Source organism: Gracilinanus agilis, chromosome 2 (assembly GCF_016433145.1).
Source record: "Gracilinanus agilis isolate LMUSP501 chromosome 2, AgileGrace, whole genome shotgun sequence".
Classification (NCBI taxonomy): Eukaryota; Metazoa; Chordata; class Mammalia; order Didelphimorphia; family Didelphidae; genus Gracilinanus; species Gracilinanus agilis.
Window position 1 is genome coordinate 263,995,769 of NC_058131.1, and position 19,787 is coordinate 264,015,555.

The 19,787-nt window shown below is 35.7% G+C and overlaps 1 protein-coding gene across 1 annotated transcript in view; it reads left to right on the plus strand.

Moving 5' to 3' along the window:
* SLC17A9 (solute carrier family 17 member 9) overlaps nucleotides 1-19,787 on the plus strand; it is a 52,569-nt gene that overhangs the window by 12,368 nt on the left and 20,414 nt on the right. Inside the window, exons 2-3 of the mRNA XM_044661163.1 lie at nucleotides 8,640-8,837; nucleotides 10,481-10,620. Of these exons, the coding sequence (XP_044517098.1) occupies nucleotides 8,640-8,837; nucleotides 10,481-10,620 (338 nt within the window). The remainder of the gene's footprint in view (nucleotides 1-8,639; nucleotides 8,838-10,480; nucleotides 10,621-19,787) is intronic.

Sequence of the window (19,787 nt, forward strand, 5' to 3'; positions counted from 1 at the left end):
ATATATAGGTATATATAAAAAAAGCCGATTCAAGGTTTTACTTGTATTAGCGGGGAAATGCACTAGCACCTAAGGGGAGGAGGACAATAAAGAAAACTGGAAATGCCCAGAGAGAGAGAGTATAAAAATAGAAGAGGATTCAGGACAAAGCCTAGGGAACACTCACATAATTAAGGGGTATGATTTTCATTCTCTAATCAATAATGATTTAAAGCATTTTTCATATATATATATATATATATCTCTTTGGTTTCTTTATCCAAAAACTGTTCATGTCCTTTGACTGTTGATCATTTGAGGAATGGCTCATAGTTTTATATATTTGACAAAGTTCTATATATATTTTAAATCTGAGATTTCTATCCAGAGAAAGAATTGATAACTAGAAACAAGCAAGACATAGTTTTAGGGGCAGCTGGGTAGCTCAGTGGATTGAGAGTCAGGCCTAGAGACTGGAGGTCCTAGGTTCAAATCTGGCCTCAGATTTGAGGTGTGTGACCTCCCAGCTGTGTGACCCTGGGCAAGTCACTTGACCCCCATTGCCCACCCTTACCACTCTTCCACCAAGGAGCCAATACAAAGAAGTTAAGGGTTTAAAAAAAAAAGACATAGTTTTATATATACTTTTTTAGGGGGTCAAACTATGCCTTCTCTAGTGCAGGGAGGGGAGGGAAGGAGGGAGGTACTTAGGAACTTTAATGTAACAAACAAATTAATTAAAAAAAAAAACAGTTAAGGAGTGTGATATTCATGATGATCCAGCAATGTGGTCAGACAGGTAAGAGAAACAAGAGAGAAGAGTCAGGGAAACCTAAGAGGAGAAACTATCTAGGAGGAGTTAGTCAAAAGGATCAAAGATGTACACCAAGAAAAGTTCATCAGATTTTGTAATTAGGAGATCATTGCTCACTTTGGAGAGGGCAATTTCTTTGAGTAATAATCTAGATTTGAGTAAGAACCTAGATTGTCAAGGGTAGAGAAGTGAGTAAAAGGAGAGGAAGTAGAGGGGAAAAAAGTATAGACAGGTTTTTCTAGGAGTTTTTAAAGGATGGAGAGCTATTAGGGCAGCAGCTTGAGGGGGATGGTAGGGAACAAATCAATATTTTTTTTAAGAATGAGAGAAATCTAGGAGTCAGGGAAAGAGTCAGCAAAGAAGGAGAGATTAAAGATTAGTGAGAGAAGGGATTATTGTGAGGTAATCTGTTGATTGGGATGAAAGGAATTATTAGATACAAGGATATATGTAAAGAGATTAGCATTGCTAAAGAGAGGATTTTTTCATCAGAGACTAGAGTAAAGGAGGAGAATGGGATTTTAAGGAGATAAGAGAACATTTAAAACATTTGTGAAAAGTGCTATGGAAAATGAATTATGGAGAAGTAAAAAGAATAGATGGAATATAATTGCATTGTAAGAATCAGCAGATGTGTAATTTAAAGCAATATGGGAAGACTCATAAGAACTAATAGAAGTAAGAAGAACCAGGGAAATGCTATACACAGTAATCAAAATAATGTAATGAAAAAAATACAAAAATTAAGTGACTTGGGGGCAGCTGGGTAGCTCAGTGGATTGAGAACCAGGCCTAGAGATGGGAGGTCCTAGGTTCAAGTCTGGCCTCAGACACTTCCCAGCTGTGTGACCCTAGGCAAGTCAATTGACCCCCATTGCCTAGCCCTTACCACTCTTTTGCCTTAGAGCCAATACACAGTATCCACTCTAAGATAGAAGGTAAGGGTTTAAAAAACAAATTAAGTGGAAGCCTGTGTCACTGTAATGTCCAGTTTTGCCCCTGTAGGAATGTACACCTCCCTCCTCTGAGGAGTGTTGAAGATTTCATAAACTGCAGGAAGCCATCAAAGCCCATGACATTTAGCACAGCTCATCACCAGCTCTGGCATCTGCAAAGCAGGGGTCAGAAGGATGGAAATTTCTCACTCAGTTTCCCCTATGTGACTTTTCTCAGTAGCATTCACTTGTATTGAAATTATTGCAATCAGTATCCTTATTTAGCCCCAGGGAGACACAGGAAAACAATGCAAGTTCATGGCAAGAACAACCATAGTCACAGACTACTCACTATCCCAAAATAGACCCCTAAAACCCCCATAATACAGAAACTTCCCCTAGAATCATCCCTGCAATAAACCAGCAGTTAGTGAGTTAATGCAAGTTTCTAAATTCCCCAGCAAGAATGTACCTGGCTTGGGTTTGTTCCCAAACTCTCACAGACCAAGGAAACAGTGAAACACAAGGAAAACAGGGGAATGACAAATTAGCACAAAATCACCCTTCCAGAACTGCATTCTTATTAAACCTATAGCAGAAAGAACAGGAAACATACTTTTGAAAAATAGTGAAAAACGAAAGAATGTAATGGGAACAAAATTTGGACCAGACTGATATTATTGTATCCTATTTGATATAATCAACTACCATAACTATCTTCTTGATTAATGATAGGTATGAATAGCATAAAGTAATAATATGCAAGATTTAATTAGTTAAAATATAATCAACCATTATGCTTAACTAGGAAATGATGTTCTTGTACCTTAAGGATGGCAGAAAATAATAAAGTTCCAACTAAGCCATTCCATAATGAATAATTCTTGACTGATAAAGCTTGCTTCTTTTTTTAACCACAATAGGATAATTAGTAAATGACAATCATATGATATTTCAAAAGTTAATATGTGATTTTGAACGTATGGGAAAACCAAAACCTAAATGAGATCATAAAGAAAAAAGGGCATAAAAATAAAAATCAGCAGACGGCACTAGAGAGAACAGCCTCTGCAATTCCACTTGCATTCTGGCTTGTTTTCATTTCATTTTCGCCACGCCATCCCACCTCCAGAGACCCCTGAGCGAAGAGCAGGCTCTTCAAAATAAACTATCCAATATAGTGGCTATATGGATGTTTTTGCTTACCTGCTTTTTCTTTGGGTAGGACAGTTATAGGGGAAGCACATCCTGAAATAATTATCATGGAAAAACAAAAGACATCAATAAAAATATTTCAAAACATCAATAAAACTTAAAAAATAAATCTACTCTACTAATTTAAACATTTTATCTTTAGGATTTCTTCAGAGTAATGAGGAAACTAAAATACATTATTGAAAAACATAAAAATTTTCAATAGTTTTTTTTATGCTTTGAAATATACCAGGATAATAAAATGGTCAACCTATTTTTAATGAATAGGTAAGAATGGGTTCTAAACATCATAATAGTAGCTGACCTTTATATAACTTAAAGAGCTTGGCATACAGTATTTTTTTGGAATATAAACTAGTATTAGTAAAAGGCTCAGTTACCTGAATTACAAATTGGTTTGGGTCAGAATTAATATGTTTTGCTTGGGCAGGCCTTGCTTATGTGACATTCTTCTTATTTTTATTTTTTATATTTTTTTATATATTTAATAACAATAGTAACAACTAAACTCCCAGGAGAATGACCTGACCCATTCACTTTGTCCTACAGAGAATGATTGAAAATGAGTAATTGGAACCTTTTCTGTCCATCTGTAAATTTTTTATTTTGTTCAAACATTTTGTTTTATATCACCTACATTTCCCAATATATCTCTCCTCTTCCAGAAAGAATACAAAAAAAGATGTTTAAAAAAATTTCCATATCTAGATTTTAAAAAATAAGTATTTATTTATTTTTGGATCCTAGAGAAACAGCCACCATTTGGAGTAAGTTCTTTAGTTCTTTTTATTGTCTAGATATATGAACTGCTCTGATAAAAATTTAATTACCAGCAAAACGGAAGTAATGATTACCCAAGGCCCCTTTCCTGTAACAGTTACAATAGGGTGGGTCAACTTTTGGTTATAACTCCAGAAATACAGAAGTCACTCCTCAGTTCTATAATAACTGAGGAGATTCTTGGATTTTAGTTATTCTTTTCCCAGGGGAACTGTGATGTGATGGTCTCAAAAGCATGGAATATGTAGATTCTCCCTGAGACGCTTATAGCTCAATTGGGGTAGGTTGTTTCTGCTTTGAAATTAGTCTTTTTTTTTTTTTTGAAACTTCCACATTTCATACTTCTCCTTCCTGTTTGGTTCAGCTGCGTCTTCTTCTAGCCAGTTCCTAGGACATCTCTGTGAAAGGAAATAAAAAAAATTTTCCTGAGTGAGAAGAGACTCCAGTCCACCTTCCTTCCCTTGTAAAATTCATGACGTTTGGCCATTTCAAACCAATTGTCCTGGTTTGAAAGTGATCCAGGTATCTTTTGCCCACCAGGTACAGTGATGGAGAGCTTGGCAGAACTAGGGATATAAATAAAAATAAATAGAAATAGAAATAGGGATATAAATAAAATAAAAATAAACAGGAACTCATGATTATTTGGCTGCATATCTCAGATTGGACTGAAGGCTACAATTGAGACTCTTTTCATATCAGAACTTCTTTTTGAAAAATAGTTTAGGGCCCTCACAACTTCTTAAGCATCACCTCCTGGCATAGGTTTCTTCCTTAGTGGGACTCAGAACTGGGTAGTGGTGAACAGAACTGTCAGTTGGCTCCTATTACCCTGCACAAAATCAAGATTCTCTGTGCCAACAATCAAATGTAATGGACTTCTCTACTAGTAGCAACGCAGTGATCCAAGACATTTCTGAGGAACCTGTGAGAAAGAAAGCTATCCACATCCAGAGAAAGAACTGTGGGAGCAGAAATATAGAAGAAAAACAACTTAATCTGATCACATGGGTTCATGGGGATATGATTAGGGATGTAGACTCTAAATGATCACCCTAGTGTAAATATCAATAATATGGAAATAGGTCTTGATCAATGATACATGTAAAGCCCAGGGAAATTGCACATTGGCTATGGGAGAGGGAAGGAGGAGGGAAAGGAAAGAACATGAATCATGGAACGACGGAAAAATTTTCTTAATTAATAAAAAAATTAAAAAGCAAAAAAGATTCTCTGTGCCAAGGGCTGGAACCTCTTCTTACCCTGATGCACAGCCTCTTCTTGCATTCTAGACTACATTCCATCTGACTTTTCTGTCTTCCTTTGATGACCTAGACTGGAAAAATGAATCACTGACATTTTCTTGGTTTTCCCCATCAGACCTCCATCTGGCACATTTTTTAGATCTATGTGGAGGAATCTTGGGGTAGACTTGGACTGTACTTGCCATTTGGCCATCTTGCCTCTGCCTTCACATTGCTTTAGAAAATTTTAGATTATTTGGAGTTTATGACTATGTATTTTTAATTTATTTTTTAAATTGGATAATTTTTGTTGATGCTTGCTAGGTATAGACAAAGATTTTACAGTAAGTTAGTAATAATTATTAGCAACAATCCTAATTAGAGAAACTGCATAATGGATATTATTAGAAAGCTACTTAGAGGCAGCTAGGTGGCTCAGTGGATAGAGAACCAGTCCTGGAGACAAGAAGTCTTGGGTTCAGACCTGGCCTCAGACACTTGATTCCGGTTAATCCCAATTGCCTAATCCTTACTTCTCCTCTGCCTTGGAAATGATACTTTGAAACCAGGACACTTTACCTTTGCAACAACTTTTTTTCATAAGATAGACGGTAAGGGTTTTTTAAAAAGGGTTAAAAAAAAAAAAAGCAAAATACTTAGCTCTCAATAGTTCCTAATTGCCTACAGAGTACAATTTGAAGTCAATCTGGCATTTAGAGCCTTTTACAGTTTAGTGTCCTCTATACCTTTCACCTAAGATTTAACTTATCTTATTATTCTCCACTTATAATACCCTCTACCCAAATTGAACTGCATGTCTTCATCCTTTAAAGCTCAGCATAAGCACCTTCTCCATGAGGTTTTTGACATGTCCAATCTGTAACAGGCAAGCACAACCTCAGTTCACAAAGCACTGCCTGCTTGGCACTTTTCTTATGCACTTACTATGTAATTTTTTGCATCGTAGTTGTTTGCATTTGTGTCTTTATTCTTTGCTAGAATGTAAGCTCCAAGAAGGCAGGAATATTATCTCATCTAGACTGTATCCTTTCCAGTTTACTATAGAATATTTCACATGGATAAGGGCTTAAACATTTTCTGTTGAATTGAATACCAAATAGTCTGCAACTGTAAGGAATGATGAATATAAGGAATTTTGTCATTGAATTGTGGTTTCAGTCATGTCTGTCTCTTTGAGACTCCATTTAGGATTTTCTTAGTAAAGATACTGGAGTGGTTTGTCATTTCCTTCTCCAGCTCATTTTATTGATGAAAAACTGAGGCAAACAGGGTTAAACAGTGGTCACCCAACTGGCGTTTGAGGGCCAGATTTGAACTCAGGAAGGGTAAGTCTACCTGGCTTCCGGCTATCCATTGTACCACATAGCTACCTCATATAAATATTAGTTTTTATAATTAGAAACAATAATCATAAATATGGGGTGATATAAAGTGATAGAGTGAAAAAATATACATTTTGACAAAAACTATGTGCAGGACAGTAACTCCAAATAAAAGCAAAATTCAATGGTCATTATAATGGATAGAAGGCAGTTTAGTGCAGTAAGAAAAATTCTACAATTGGAGTCAGAAGACCTGGGTTCCAATCCTGGCTCTGTCACTCAGTATCTGTATCATTTTGGACAACTCATTTTAACTCTGGTTATGTGGGCATCCCACAGGGTTTTGTCTTGGGTTCACTTCTCTTCTCCCTCTGTACTAATTCACTTAGTGATCTTCTTAGTTCCTATGGATTCAATTATCTCTGTGCTGATAATTTTTAAATCTACTTAAGTCATCCCAATGCTCTCTGCCAACCTCAAGCCTCCAATCTTCTACTACCTATTGGATATCTCAGTCTAGAGGTCTTGTAGATATCTGAAACTCAACTTATCCAAAACCTGAACTGATTGCTTTTCTCCCCGAAACCTGCCCCACTCCAAACTTGTCTATGGCTGTCTAGGGCACTGCCTTTCTCCTTAGTCCCTTTGTGGATTTATATTTTGTATTTTTTCTAGCTTCTGTCACATTTCTTAAAATGGAAATTAAATGTAGCAAACTAGATTTTCAGCAGTAAGGGAGAGGAAACAATGAGTGGTTATTCCAGAAATAATATCTATTTGATTTATGATACATTCTTGACCAAAAAACACCTAAGTCTTGAGTTTTCCCTTTCTCAAAGAGTTTCTTTAAATTAATAATATAATAATAATAATATAATAATATATAATATATTATGCAATAATGTATTATTATAATCATATGATGTATAATAATATAATAAAAATAATATTAAAGTTCTTTAAATGTAAAAGTTTACTTATAGGTCATTAACTGCTTACCATAATCTTCACTGGTTATTTGATCTGCTTGTGACTGATGATAAAGCTTATAACTCATGTTTTAGGAAATTGGATTTCTCAATAAAAACTGGCAAACAACATAAACTAATAGGCATTACTTTATCTTAAAGGATATACTTTATCTTATTTTTATTATTATATTTATTTAAATTTTTATATTTTTATTATTATTATATTTATTATTAGCCACAGAGATGGTTCTTTTTTTTTTTTTAGTTTAATTTTTAAAGAAAAAATATCAGGTATCTTTATTTTTTAATTTTTTAGTAAACACATTTTATTTTATCAGTTACATAANAAGAAAAAATATCAGGTATCTCTTTATTTTTTAATTTTTTAGTAAACACATTTTATTTTATCAGTTACATAAAATAAATTTCCACATACTTTTCCAAAGTTAAATGATCCAAATTGTCTCCCTCCCTCCTATCCCTTGAGCTGGCAGGCAATTTGATCTGAGTTATACATGCAATATATCATGCAAAACATTTCCATATACAAGGCATCTTTAGTCTTTTATGTCTTCTCTTGTTAAAGAAAAAAAAATAATTCAAGTTGCTTTTTTCCTTGTGCCATAATTAAAATTGGGTGGCCAAATATAATAATTAAAATTGGTTTGACAAAAATAATAATGGTTAAAAAAAGAATTGTTGTGGTTGCTGTTTATAAAAATTAAAAATTAAACCAGGAGTATGTTAGTAGCTTTAGTAGCTTTATTACAGCAGGGTAGAGATAGTAAAGAGGGAAATGTAGGAAGGTGGTAGAAAATATTGCCTAGATAAATACACTATAATTGCCAATCCGAAGACATCTAGCTCAACTCTGACAAAGGCTCCCTCAGGTCCCAATCTCCAACCAGGAGTCATGGTAGTCTCTTTAGCAAGAGTCTTACCAGTGCAGAATCAATCTCCAATGCAGAAGTCCAAGGCAGAAGAATCCCACCAATGCAGAAATCCTTTCTCAGCAAGAACCACCAAGGCAGCAGAATGAATTAGAATGCTCTTGGGTCACTGGTTTCTCCTTCCTTTCACTGTGGGCTGGTCTATGACATCTCAGGAACCAATCAAAGTCTCTCAATTTGCCTAGCACTGGGGGTGGGGAGGTGGGGAGGGGGGCAGTGCTTGTAGTCATTTAGGACTAGGTAAGTGTAAACTCTCATTGTTAGTGACTTACTAAGTGTTAAGTAGGGGTATACTTCAAGTTCCTGATTGATTAATTTAAAATAGACAAAGGGAATTAAAAAAAATTCCCTTTCACACTTGGGTGAGATCTCTTAATAATCTGACTGCTTTCATGGTGCTTTTCCTAGGCCTGAATGCCAGGTTTGGACTGTGATGTTACTCCTGGGGACATGTCTTCTATACTGTGCCCGGGTCACTATGCCCATCTGTGCTGTCTCAATGAATGAAGATTTTGGCTGGAACAAGAAGCAGTCTGGGATCTTATTGAGTAGCTTCTTTTGGGGTTACTGCTTAACTCAGATCATGGGGGGCCATCTTGGGGATCGGTGAGTTCACTTTTTCCCACTTTAGATGTTCTCTATGCTTGGCATCAGATAACTCCCCTCATCCTTATTCTCTTCTCCACCCCACCTCCATTTTCCCCATATTTCTTTTTTTCTTTTTTTTTAAAACATTTATCTTCCATCTTGGAATCAATACATTCTTTCTTTTTTTTTTTTTTTAAACCCTTACCTTCTGTCTTAGAATTAATACTGTGTATTGGTTCCAAGGCAGAAGAATGGTAAGGGCTAGGCAATGGAGGTTAAGTGACTTGCCCAGGGTCACACAGCTAGGAAGTGTCTGAGGCCACATTTGAAACCAGGACCTCCCATCTCTAGGCCTGGCTTTTAATCCGCTGAGCCACCTCACTGCCCCCTACCCACATTTCTTAAGGAATGAGAACATATGGAACTTTGCCTTTATTTTAGTTAATATTTAGTAAGTAGGGAAAAAATGGTTAGAGAATTATGTAGAAGAAAGGAATAGTCATTTTTCTCTTTAATAGCAATGAAAGAGAAAGGATTCCAGATAGATATATAGAGAAGCTATCCTCATAATTCAGAGCAAATATAAGTTAAGGGACCAAAGTCAATTTCTTAAATCTTGTTAGGAAAAGATACATTAAGGAACCTAAGTATGTAAAACGGCAGTCGGCTCTTTCATTTCCTGGTTTTCTTAGATGTTAGTGATTCTGACTGACTAATAAGGGTTCACCTGCTATGACATATCAACTCTCTTCCAGTTCCTCTTTAAAAAAAAGTTTTATTGCTTATCTCTTTATGTTGCAGTCATTTCCTCATAATTCCTTAATTAAACATTAAACCCCTTCCTTTTAGTTCAGGAAATATACATATATCTACACACACACACACACACACACACACACACACACACACACACACACATATCGGCCAAAAGACAGAGGAACCAAGTGGAAGAAGGTGCTTTTCCTTATCACTTCTCTAGGACTGAGAGAATCACAATTCATCACATTTCAAATGCTTTTATATCTCATTAATCACATTGTATTCATGTATATTATTATCTTGGTGTTTCTTTAGATAGCCTCATTTCATCCAAATCTTCCCAATGTATCTCTGAATTCTTCATATTTGTCATTTCAACCATGTATACGATAGGACAGAGTGAAGAAGGGAGGAAAAGATACAGAAACAGAAATGGGAGGGAAAGGGTAGAAAGGAGGGGTAGAGGGACAAGGAGGTGAGAAGAGAAAGGGACAGAGAGGATAAGAGTAAGAAAGAGAAAAGCAAAAAGGGTGAAGAGAGAGATAAAAAAAGAGGGCAAAGAAGAAAGGGAGAGACAAAAGTGAAAGAAAAAAGCAAGAGAAGGAGGAAGGAGGGAGAGGAGATGAAGAAAAAGTAGAAGGGGGAGAGACAGAGACAGGGAGAAATGGAGTGGAGAAAAGGACAGGAAGAAAGTTGGAGGGAGGGGAGGGAGAGAAACCAGAGAGAAAAGCAAGAGAGAGGGAGAAGGGAAGGAGAGAAAGAGAATGGGAAAGAGAAAAGCAAGAAAAGACAAGATTGAAAGAGAAGAGAGAAAATAAAAGTGATCTTCCTCCATTTCTTGCTCTTCCTTTGTGCCACCCTCTTCTTCCTCCCATGTAAATTCTATCTCTTCTCTCTTCCAGGATTGGAGGAGACAAAGTCATCTTGATCTCAGCATCAGCTTGGGGTTTCATCACAGCTGTTACCCCGTTGCTCTCCCACATCAGTAGCTCCCACTTGGTCTTTATGACTCTCTCCCGAATACTCATGGGGTTGTTTCAAGGTGAGTCTCTAAAAGGCAACTGTACTTTATTTGGTGATTCCCTTCCCCTCTCCCCCATCCAAAAGGCCAAACAAAACCCACACAAAGAGTATACATATGAGTGGCTATCCCACCTGTTAATCTATATAGCTTTTGTAGTAAACTCCCTACTGTTGAGCACAAAGGGGGAATGGATGTGTAGTGGTAAACAAGTGAGAAAATACATAGGAAATGCTCTCCAAAATATAAGGAGTTATTGTTAGTTTTTGAAGTCTTTTATTTTTTCCAATTACATGTGAAAACAATTTTTAGCACTTAATTTTCAAAATTTTGAATTCCAAATTCTCTCTCTCCCTCACATCCTCCCCATTAAAAAGGCCAACAATTTGATATTAGGTTATACATATGCAGTCATGCAAAACACATTTCCATATTAGTTATGTTGTGAAAGAAAACATAGATCAAAACCAAAGCAAAACAAAACAAGAAAAACAAATTTAAAAAGTATGCTTTGGGGGCAGCTGGGTAGCTCAGTGGATTGAGAGCCAGGCCTAGAGACGGGAGGTCCTAGGTTCAAATCCAGCCTCAGACATTTCCCAGCTGTGTGACCCTGGGCAAGTCACTTGACCCCCATTGCCTACCCTTACCACTCTTCCACCTATAAGCCAATACACAGAAGTTAAGGGTTTAAAAATAAAAAAAAATTGTTACTAAAAAAAAAAAAAAGTATGCTTTGAGAGGGCAGCTGGGTAGCTCAGTGGAGTGAGAGTCAGGCCTAGAGACAGGAGGTCCTAGGTTCAAACCCGGCCTCAGCCACTTCCCAGCTGTGTGACCCTGGGCAAGTCACTTGACCCCATTGCCCACCCTTACCAATCTTCCACCTATGAGACAATACACCGAAGTACAGGAGTTTAAAAAAAAAAAAAGTATGCTTTGATCTGAACTCAGATTCTATCACTTCTTTTTCTGGAGGTAGATAACATTTTTATCGAAAGCCCTTTGGAATTAATTATTATAGATCACTGTATTGTTGATAATGGCTAAGTCATTCATTGTTGATCATTATTGCTGTTACTGTGTATAATTTTCTCCTGGTTCTGCTCATTTCATTTTGAATTAGTTCATATTAGTCTCCCCATATTTTTCTATAAAAAAATAATCATATGATTTTTATTACTTTTGTTACTAATATCCTCAATTATGTTTTTTCAGAGTTATACTTGTATTATCATGTAAAATGCATTTCCATATCATTCATCTTATTTTTATTTTTAATTACTTTTATGTGGATTTTTTATTTTAAAAAATTTCTACATAAGTTTCTGAAGCTATATGATCTATATTATCTCCCTCTCTTCTTTCCTCCTCCCTCCTGGAGCTGACAAGCAATTCAATCTGGGTTACACATGTATTATCAAGCAAAACATATTTTCATATTCATTTCTATGAGTGAATAATCTTATAAAACCAATACCCCAAAACATATATCCAAATTAACAAATGATCAATCATATATTTTCATCTGCATTCCTATTCTAACAGTTCTTTATCTGGAAGTTGATAATTCTTTTTCGTAAATCCCTCAGAATTGTCCTGGGTCATTGTAATGCTGTTAATACCCTTTTGATCATTCCACAATATTGCAGTTGCTGTGCATAAATAACATTGTCCTTGTTCTGCTTATTTCACTCTGCATGAGTTCACAAAGGTCCTCTCAGCTCTTTCTGAAATTATCCTGCTCATCTTTCCTTATACAACAATAGTATTTCCCAGATTTTTCTGAAACTATCTTGCTCATCATTTCTTATAGCACAATAATATTCCATCACAATCATATTCCACAACTTGTTCAGTCATGTTATGCCCCACTTGATGGGCATTCCCTCAATTTTCAAATCGTTGCCTCCATAAAAGGAACTGTTATAAATATTTTTGGTCTTTTTCTTTTTCCCTTTTTTTTTTTTTTTAACTCTTTGGCATGCAGACCTAGTCTGTTCAAATTGTTCTCTAGAAGCACCAACAATGCTTAGTGCCCCAATTTTCCCAAATCCCCTCCAACATGTGCCATTTTCCTTTTCTGTCATATTAGTTGATTTTATAGGTGTGAAGTGATAGCTCCATTTAAAAAATTTGCATTTCTTTAATCAATAGTGATTTAGAACTTTTTTTCATATGACTAGAGAACTTTGATTTCTTCTGAAAACTGCCTGTTCATATCCCTTGACCATTTATCAATTAGGTAATGACTTATATGCTTATAAATTTGGCTCAGTTCTCTATAAATTTGAAAAATGAGGCCTTTATCAGAGAAACAGTGTAAAATTTTTACCCAGTTTTCTTCTTTTCTTCTGATCTTGGCTCCATTGGTTTTGTTTGTGCAAAACCTTTTTAATATAATCAGAATTATCCATTTTACATCTGTAATGTTCGGTATCTCTTGTTTGGCTATAAATTTATCTCTTATTTTTAGATCTGACTGGTAAACTATTCTATGCTCCCCTAATTTGCTTATGGTATCACCTTTTATGTCTAAATTGTGTACCCATTTTGACTTTATCTTTGTATTATGATGTGAGATGCAGTATTTGTCAAATAGTGAGTTCTTGTCCCCAAAGCTTAGATATTTGGGTTTATCAAACACTGGATTGCTATGGTTACTTACTGCTGTGTATTGTATACCTAATCTATTCCACTGATCCACTACTCTACTTCTTAGCCACTACAAGGTTGTTTTGTTTATTACTCCTTTTTTGTAATATTATTTGAGATCTGGTATGCCAAGGCCACTTTCTTTCACCTTGTGTTTTCATTGATTTTCTTAACGTTCTTGACCTTTTGTCCTTCCAGATGAATTTTGTTATTTTTTCTAGCTTTATAAAATAATTTTGTTGTTTGATTTGAATAATATTGAATAAGTAAATTACTTAAGGCAGAAATGTCATTTTTATTATATTGGTTTGGCCTACTCATGAGCAATTAATATTTTCCCAATTGTTCAGATCTAACTTTATTTGTGTGAAAAGAGTTTTTAATTGTGTTCATTTGGTTCCTGGGTTTCCATGGCAGGTAAACTCTCAAGTATTTTATGTTGTTCTTTCAAATGAAATTTCTTTATCTCTTGCTGCTGGACTTTGTTGATGATATATAGAAATGCTGGTGATTTACATAGATTTATGTTACATCATGCAACTTTGCTAAAGTTGTTAATTAGTTCAACTAGTTTTCTAGTTGTTTCTCTAAGATTCTCTAAGTATAACATCATATCATCTTCAGTGAGTAATAGTTGCTTTTTCATTGCCCATTTTAATTTCTTCCATTTTTTCTTCTCATTGCATTTCTAGAACGGTATTGAATAATAGTGCTGCTGATAGGCATCTTTGCTTTACCAGGATCTTAATGAGAAGACTCCTAGCTTATCCCTATTGTAGAGAATGCTTGTAGATTGTTTTAGATAGATTCTATCATTTTTATCTTTTTATCATTTTAAGGAAATCTCCATTTATTCCTATTCCTCTGGTGTTTTTAATAGAAATTAGTGTTGTATTTGTCAAAAGTTTTTCTGATCCTTTTGAGATAATCACATGATTTCTATTGGTTTTGTTATTTACATAGTCACTTCTTTGATGGTTTTCCTAATACTGAATCAGCCTTTGTGAAAATAGAATTATCTCTTTGTTATTTCTAATGTAATCAATCAGCAGTCTTTAGTTTAATCAATCAAAAACTGAAAATGCCCCTACTTAACACTACTAGGTGGAAGAGTTCACAAGTCAAAAACTCTCACCTCCAAAGGGGACTGCCTAGCCCTGTGTAGGGCTAAGCAGTTTGGAAGCTGTGATTGGTTCCCTTGAAAAGGAGAAGAGACAGGAAGTGAAGTGGAAAAAGAACTATAAAAAGGCCATGGCTTTCTGGATTTGGGACTTCTCTCTTTGGATCTTCTGGCTTGGAGTCATTCCTGCCTTGGTGGTTGAAGAGACACTTCCCTTGGTTCCTGCGGTGGTGAGTGGTTCCTTCCTTGGTTCTTGGTGAGGAGACCCTCTTTGCTCTTTGACGCTTTGGTGGGACACTCCCTTCAGCTGAGTTCAGGTGAGATTCTTGGTGGTCTTAGTCTTGTGTGGACTGAAGGTTCTCAGCAGATTCTTCAGCTCTCCTGGTTCTACGGATTTCAGCTTCCTAATTAGGACTTTGGATTCTGGTGAGATTCGCTTCTGGATTTGCATTTGCAGTCTGAAGCATTAGGATTAAACTTAGGGTTTTGGTTCTTTTTGTCTCTATCTACATTTTTCCACTTTCACTCTTTCCACTGCTTTGTAAATAAAGCTGCTAAAAGTCATTTTGACTTAAGCTGTAATATTTTTAAATCAGGGACCACAATATTACTTTAGAATTCTCATATTTAGCATAAAACCTAAATTTAAATTCCTATACCTTTTTTTTTTTTATCCTGGGACTCCATTCTAGGAGCATAGGGCCACAACCAGTAGGCAATGGGACACACAGTCACTCAGGGTCACCCAGCTGGGAAGTGTCTGAGCCCGGATTTGAACCTAGGACCTTTCATCTCTAGGCCTGGCTCTCAATCCACTGAGCTAGCCCAGCTGCCCCTACTTTAGGTTGCAGTTTCTTTAGCAGATGTAGTTTTTACAGGGTGGGGTTGCTAGCCCCACGCCCAACCCTCCTCCTTTTTTCATCCGGGCTAGGGACCGTCCTTGGCCCAGGAGTGGTAAGGACTATCCTATACCTTGCATTCTTAATATAAATCCCACTGGGTCATAATGTGTGATCTTCGTGAGAAATTGCTGTAATCTCTGTGCTAATATAGGCATCCCTTCCATAGCCCAATATTGAATGTAATTTTTATTGTAGTATGATCTGAAAAATATGCATTTAATATTTTTACTTTTCTGCATTAGGATGTGAGGTTTTTATGCCTTAATACTTGGTCAATTTTTGTTTAGTTGCCATTTACTACTAAGAAAAAGGTACATTTCTTTCTATTTCTATTTAATTTTTTTTTGTAGAGGGGTCTATTATATCTAACTTTTCTAAAATTCTATTCATCTCCTTAACTTCTTTATTTTTTGTTTAGACTGATCTAGTTCTGAGAGGAGAAAGTTAAGGTCCCCCACTAATATATTTTTACTGTCTATTTTCTCCTATAAATCATCTAACTTTTCCTTTAAAAATTTGGACATTATATCATTTGGAACATATATAAATATTAATGACTTCATTGTCTATGGTACCTTTTAGTTAAATGTAGTTTCCATTTATCTCTTTTAATTAGATCTATTTTTACTTTAGCTTTGTCTGAGATAATAATTACTAACCTACTTTTTTTTTTTTTTACTTCAACTGAAGCATAATCAATCCTGCTCTATCCTCTTACCTTTATTCTCTGTATGTTTCTCTACTTCAAATGTGTTTCTTTTATAAACAACATAGTATAGGATTCTGGTTTTTAATTTACTTTACTGTCTGCTTCCATTTTATCAGTGAGTTCATCACATTTATATCAGTTCTGATTACTGTGTACTTCCCTCTGTCCTGTTTTCCCCCATTTCTTTCTCTTTCTCTCTCCTTTCTCCCTTTCCTCCTATAAATCCTATAGATTTTTATACCCAATTAAGTGTGTTTGTTATTCTCTCTTTGAGCCAATTCTGATGAAAGTAAGGTTTAAGCATTGCCTATCACTCTCACCCTCATCTTCCTTTCCGCTGTAAAAGCTCTTTGATGCCTCTTTTATATGAGATAATTTACCCCTTTCCACCTCTCCATTCCCTCTTCTCTGTATATCCCTCTTTATCACCCCTTCATTTAATTTTTTGGATATCATCTCATTATAATCAACTCACTCCCATACCCTCTGTCTGTGTATACTACTTCTAAGTGCCCTAACAATGATAGAGTTCTTAGGAGTTGTAAGGATCATCTTTCCATGTAGGAAGGTAAATAGTTGAAACTTATTAAAACCCTTATGATTTCTCTTTCATATATACCTTTCTATACTTCTCTTGAGTCTTACATTTGAAAGTCAAAATTTCTATACAACTCTGTTTTTTTCATCAGTAATGTTTCAAAGTTTTCTTTCATATTAAATAACATTTTTTTTCCCTTGAAGGATTATACTCAGTTTTTCTGGGTAGGTGATTCTTGGTTGTAATCCTTCTGGGTAGGTGATTCTTGCTTGTAATCCTAGATCTTTTGCCTCTCTTGAACACCATATTCCAAGCTCCTCTGATGTAGAAGCTCTTAGGACTTTTTTTTTTTACCCTGACTGTCCCCATGATATCTGAATTGTTTCTCTTTGGTTGTTTTCAGTATTTTCTCCTCGACCTGAAAGCTTTGGAATTTGGCTATACTACTCCTGGAAGTTTTAATTTTAGAATCTCTTTCAGGAGATGATAGATAGATTTTTTCTTTTTTTCAATTGTCATGTGAAAAACACTTCCATATTGGTCATTGTTGTAAGAGCAAAGTCATACATAACCAAAACCTCAAAATAAAACCAAAAATACATTGATATGAAGATGACATCAACAATTTTTTCTCTGGAGGTGGATAGCAGTCCCTGTCATAAATCTTTCAGGATTGTCCCATATCCTTGCATTGCTGAGAGTAGCCAAGTTTTCAGAGATAATCATTGTCCAATATTGCTGTTATTATGTACAATGTTCTCCCATTTCTGTTTATTTTGCTCTGCATCAGTCCCTGCAGATCCTTCCAGTTTTTTCTGACATCATCTTGCTTATCATTTCTTATAGCACAATAGTATTTCATTACCAATATGTACCATAATTTATTCAGTCATTCCCCAATTGATGTACATCCCCTCAATTTCCAATTCTTAGCCACCACAAAAATAGCAGCTATAAATATTTTTGTATAAGTAGGTCCTTTCCCCTTTTTTATTATCTCTTTGTTATACAGACCCAGTATTGACATCATCAAATCAAAGGGTATGCATAGTTTTATAGCGTATAACTCCAAATTGCCCTCCAGAATTGTTGGATTAGTTCACAACTCCACCAACAATGCATTAGTGTCCCAATTTTGCTATATCCCCTGGATTCTTTCAATTTCTGTTTTACCCTCTGATTCTAGGACATTAAGGCAGTTTTCCTTTTTAGTTTCTTGAAATATGATGTGTAGTCTCTTATCTTTTGATCATGGTTTTTGGATGGTCCAATAATTCTTAAATTGTCTCTTTTTGTTCTATTTTCCAAGTCAGTTGTTTTTCCAGTGGGAGATTTCACATTTTCTTCTATTTTTTTCATTCTTTTGATTTTGATTTATTGTTTCTTGATGTCTCATGGTGTCATTAGTTTCCACTTGCTCAATTATAATATTTAAGGAATTCTTTTCTGCAATCTGCTCCATTTGGCCAATTCTGCTTTTTAAAGGAATTCTTTTCTTCTGTGAATTTTTTGTGCCTGTTTTTATCATTTGGCCTAGTCTGTTCTTTTTTAACCCTTACCTTACATTTTAGAAGCAATGCTGCGTATTGGTTCCAAGTCAGAAGAGCAATAAGGGTTAGGCACTGGGGGGTAAGGGACTTTCTCAGGGTCACACAGTTAAGAAATATCTGAGCCCAGATTTTAAACTAAGACCTGTCTCTAGGTCTGGCTCTCACACTGAGCCACCTAACTGCACCATATTCAGTTTTTCCAAGGGGTAGTTTTCTTCAGTTTTTTTTTTGTTGTTGTTGTTGTTTTTGGTGCCACTCTTAAAAAGCTATTGAGACTTTTTTTTGTGGTTTTCTTGCATCATTCTAATTTCTTTTCCCATTTTTTTTACTTCTCTTATTTGATTTTAAAAATTCTTTTCAAGCTCTTCCAGGAATTCTTTTCTAAGATAACACCAATTCACATTTTTCTTTGATATTTTATATGTAACTATTTTGATTTCCTTGTTTTCTATTGGATTTGCATTTTAATCTCTTTCACCATAGTTTCTCTATGTTCAGATTCCTTTTTTGGTTTGTTTTTGATAATTTGCTCATTTTTCTAACTTATTTCTTGACTTTTAACTTAATATTAAAGCTGGGCTCTGGTTCTGAGGTGGAGGGCACTGTTCCAAGCTTTTGGTTTTTCCATTCTGCTATTTTCAGAGCTAATTCCAGGTAGCTATAAGTTTTCAGTTCTTCCAAAGTGGTATTATCTGAGGAGAGGTATGGTTACTGCTCTTTTGGGCTATGCTGTGGTCTGTGATTGACCACAAGCATTCTTTTCTCCCCTGGACTTGTGACTATGGTCACCACTTCTGATAGTGCTTTTCCTTGCCCTAGAATTGTGATCTAAAACTACATATGGGTGATGCAATGAGTCCTGCTCCCAGTGTTGGCAGTGTCCCCTGTAAATTCCTTCTGTCCAGTTGACTGATATTCTTAACATCTGTGGGCTGAGAGTTCTGGAAGCCTCAGCCTGATGTGTCTCCAAGGACTGCTGCTGGCTCACTGACCAGAGCCTTTACACTCATCCAGTAAGATTGACCTTTCCTGCTGATCTTTAAATTGTGTTGAGCATAAAATTGTTTCACCCAATTCTTTCAGTGGTTCTGCCATACCAGAATTTGTTTTGAGATGACATTTTATCAATTTTTAGAGGAAAATTTGGGTGAGCTCACATAAGTCCCCACCTTTATGGTGCCATCTTGGCTCTACCCCTATAAGGAATTTTTATTCTCAAACATTCTGATGACTAGAGGCAGCAATTCCTAACATGCATAACACTCTGAAGTTTACAAAGAACTATCTTTACATTGTCTTGAATATCATGACAGCCATGTGAGGGAGACAGAGAAGATATTCATTCACACTTCTCACAGTCCTGCTGAGTTCTTCTGTGACATTCTCTATACCTTTGTAGTCACTTGAAGGCCACATACACTTTAAAGGTCAGAAATTCGTGTTTGCAGGTGCTAGTTTCCTGTGTGAATTTTCTCTACTTTTCTCAGGTCAGAAAAGAACATGACCTAGAATAAAAAAAGACCTTTGTTGGAATTTCTATCATTTTCTGGCTTTGTGGCCCATAGGCAAGTCATTTAAATACTCCGAGACTTGATTCCCTTATCTGTAAAGTAGCTATAATAAATAGCACATGTGGAGTCTACTTCACAGTTTTGTTGGGGGATCAGATGAAACAGTGTATGTAAAGCACTTGAAAAACCTTTTAAGTGTTATAAAAATT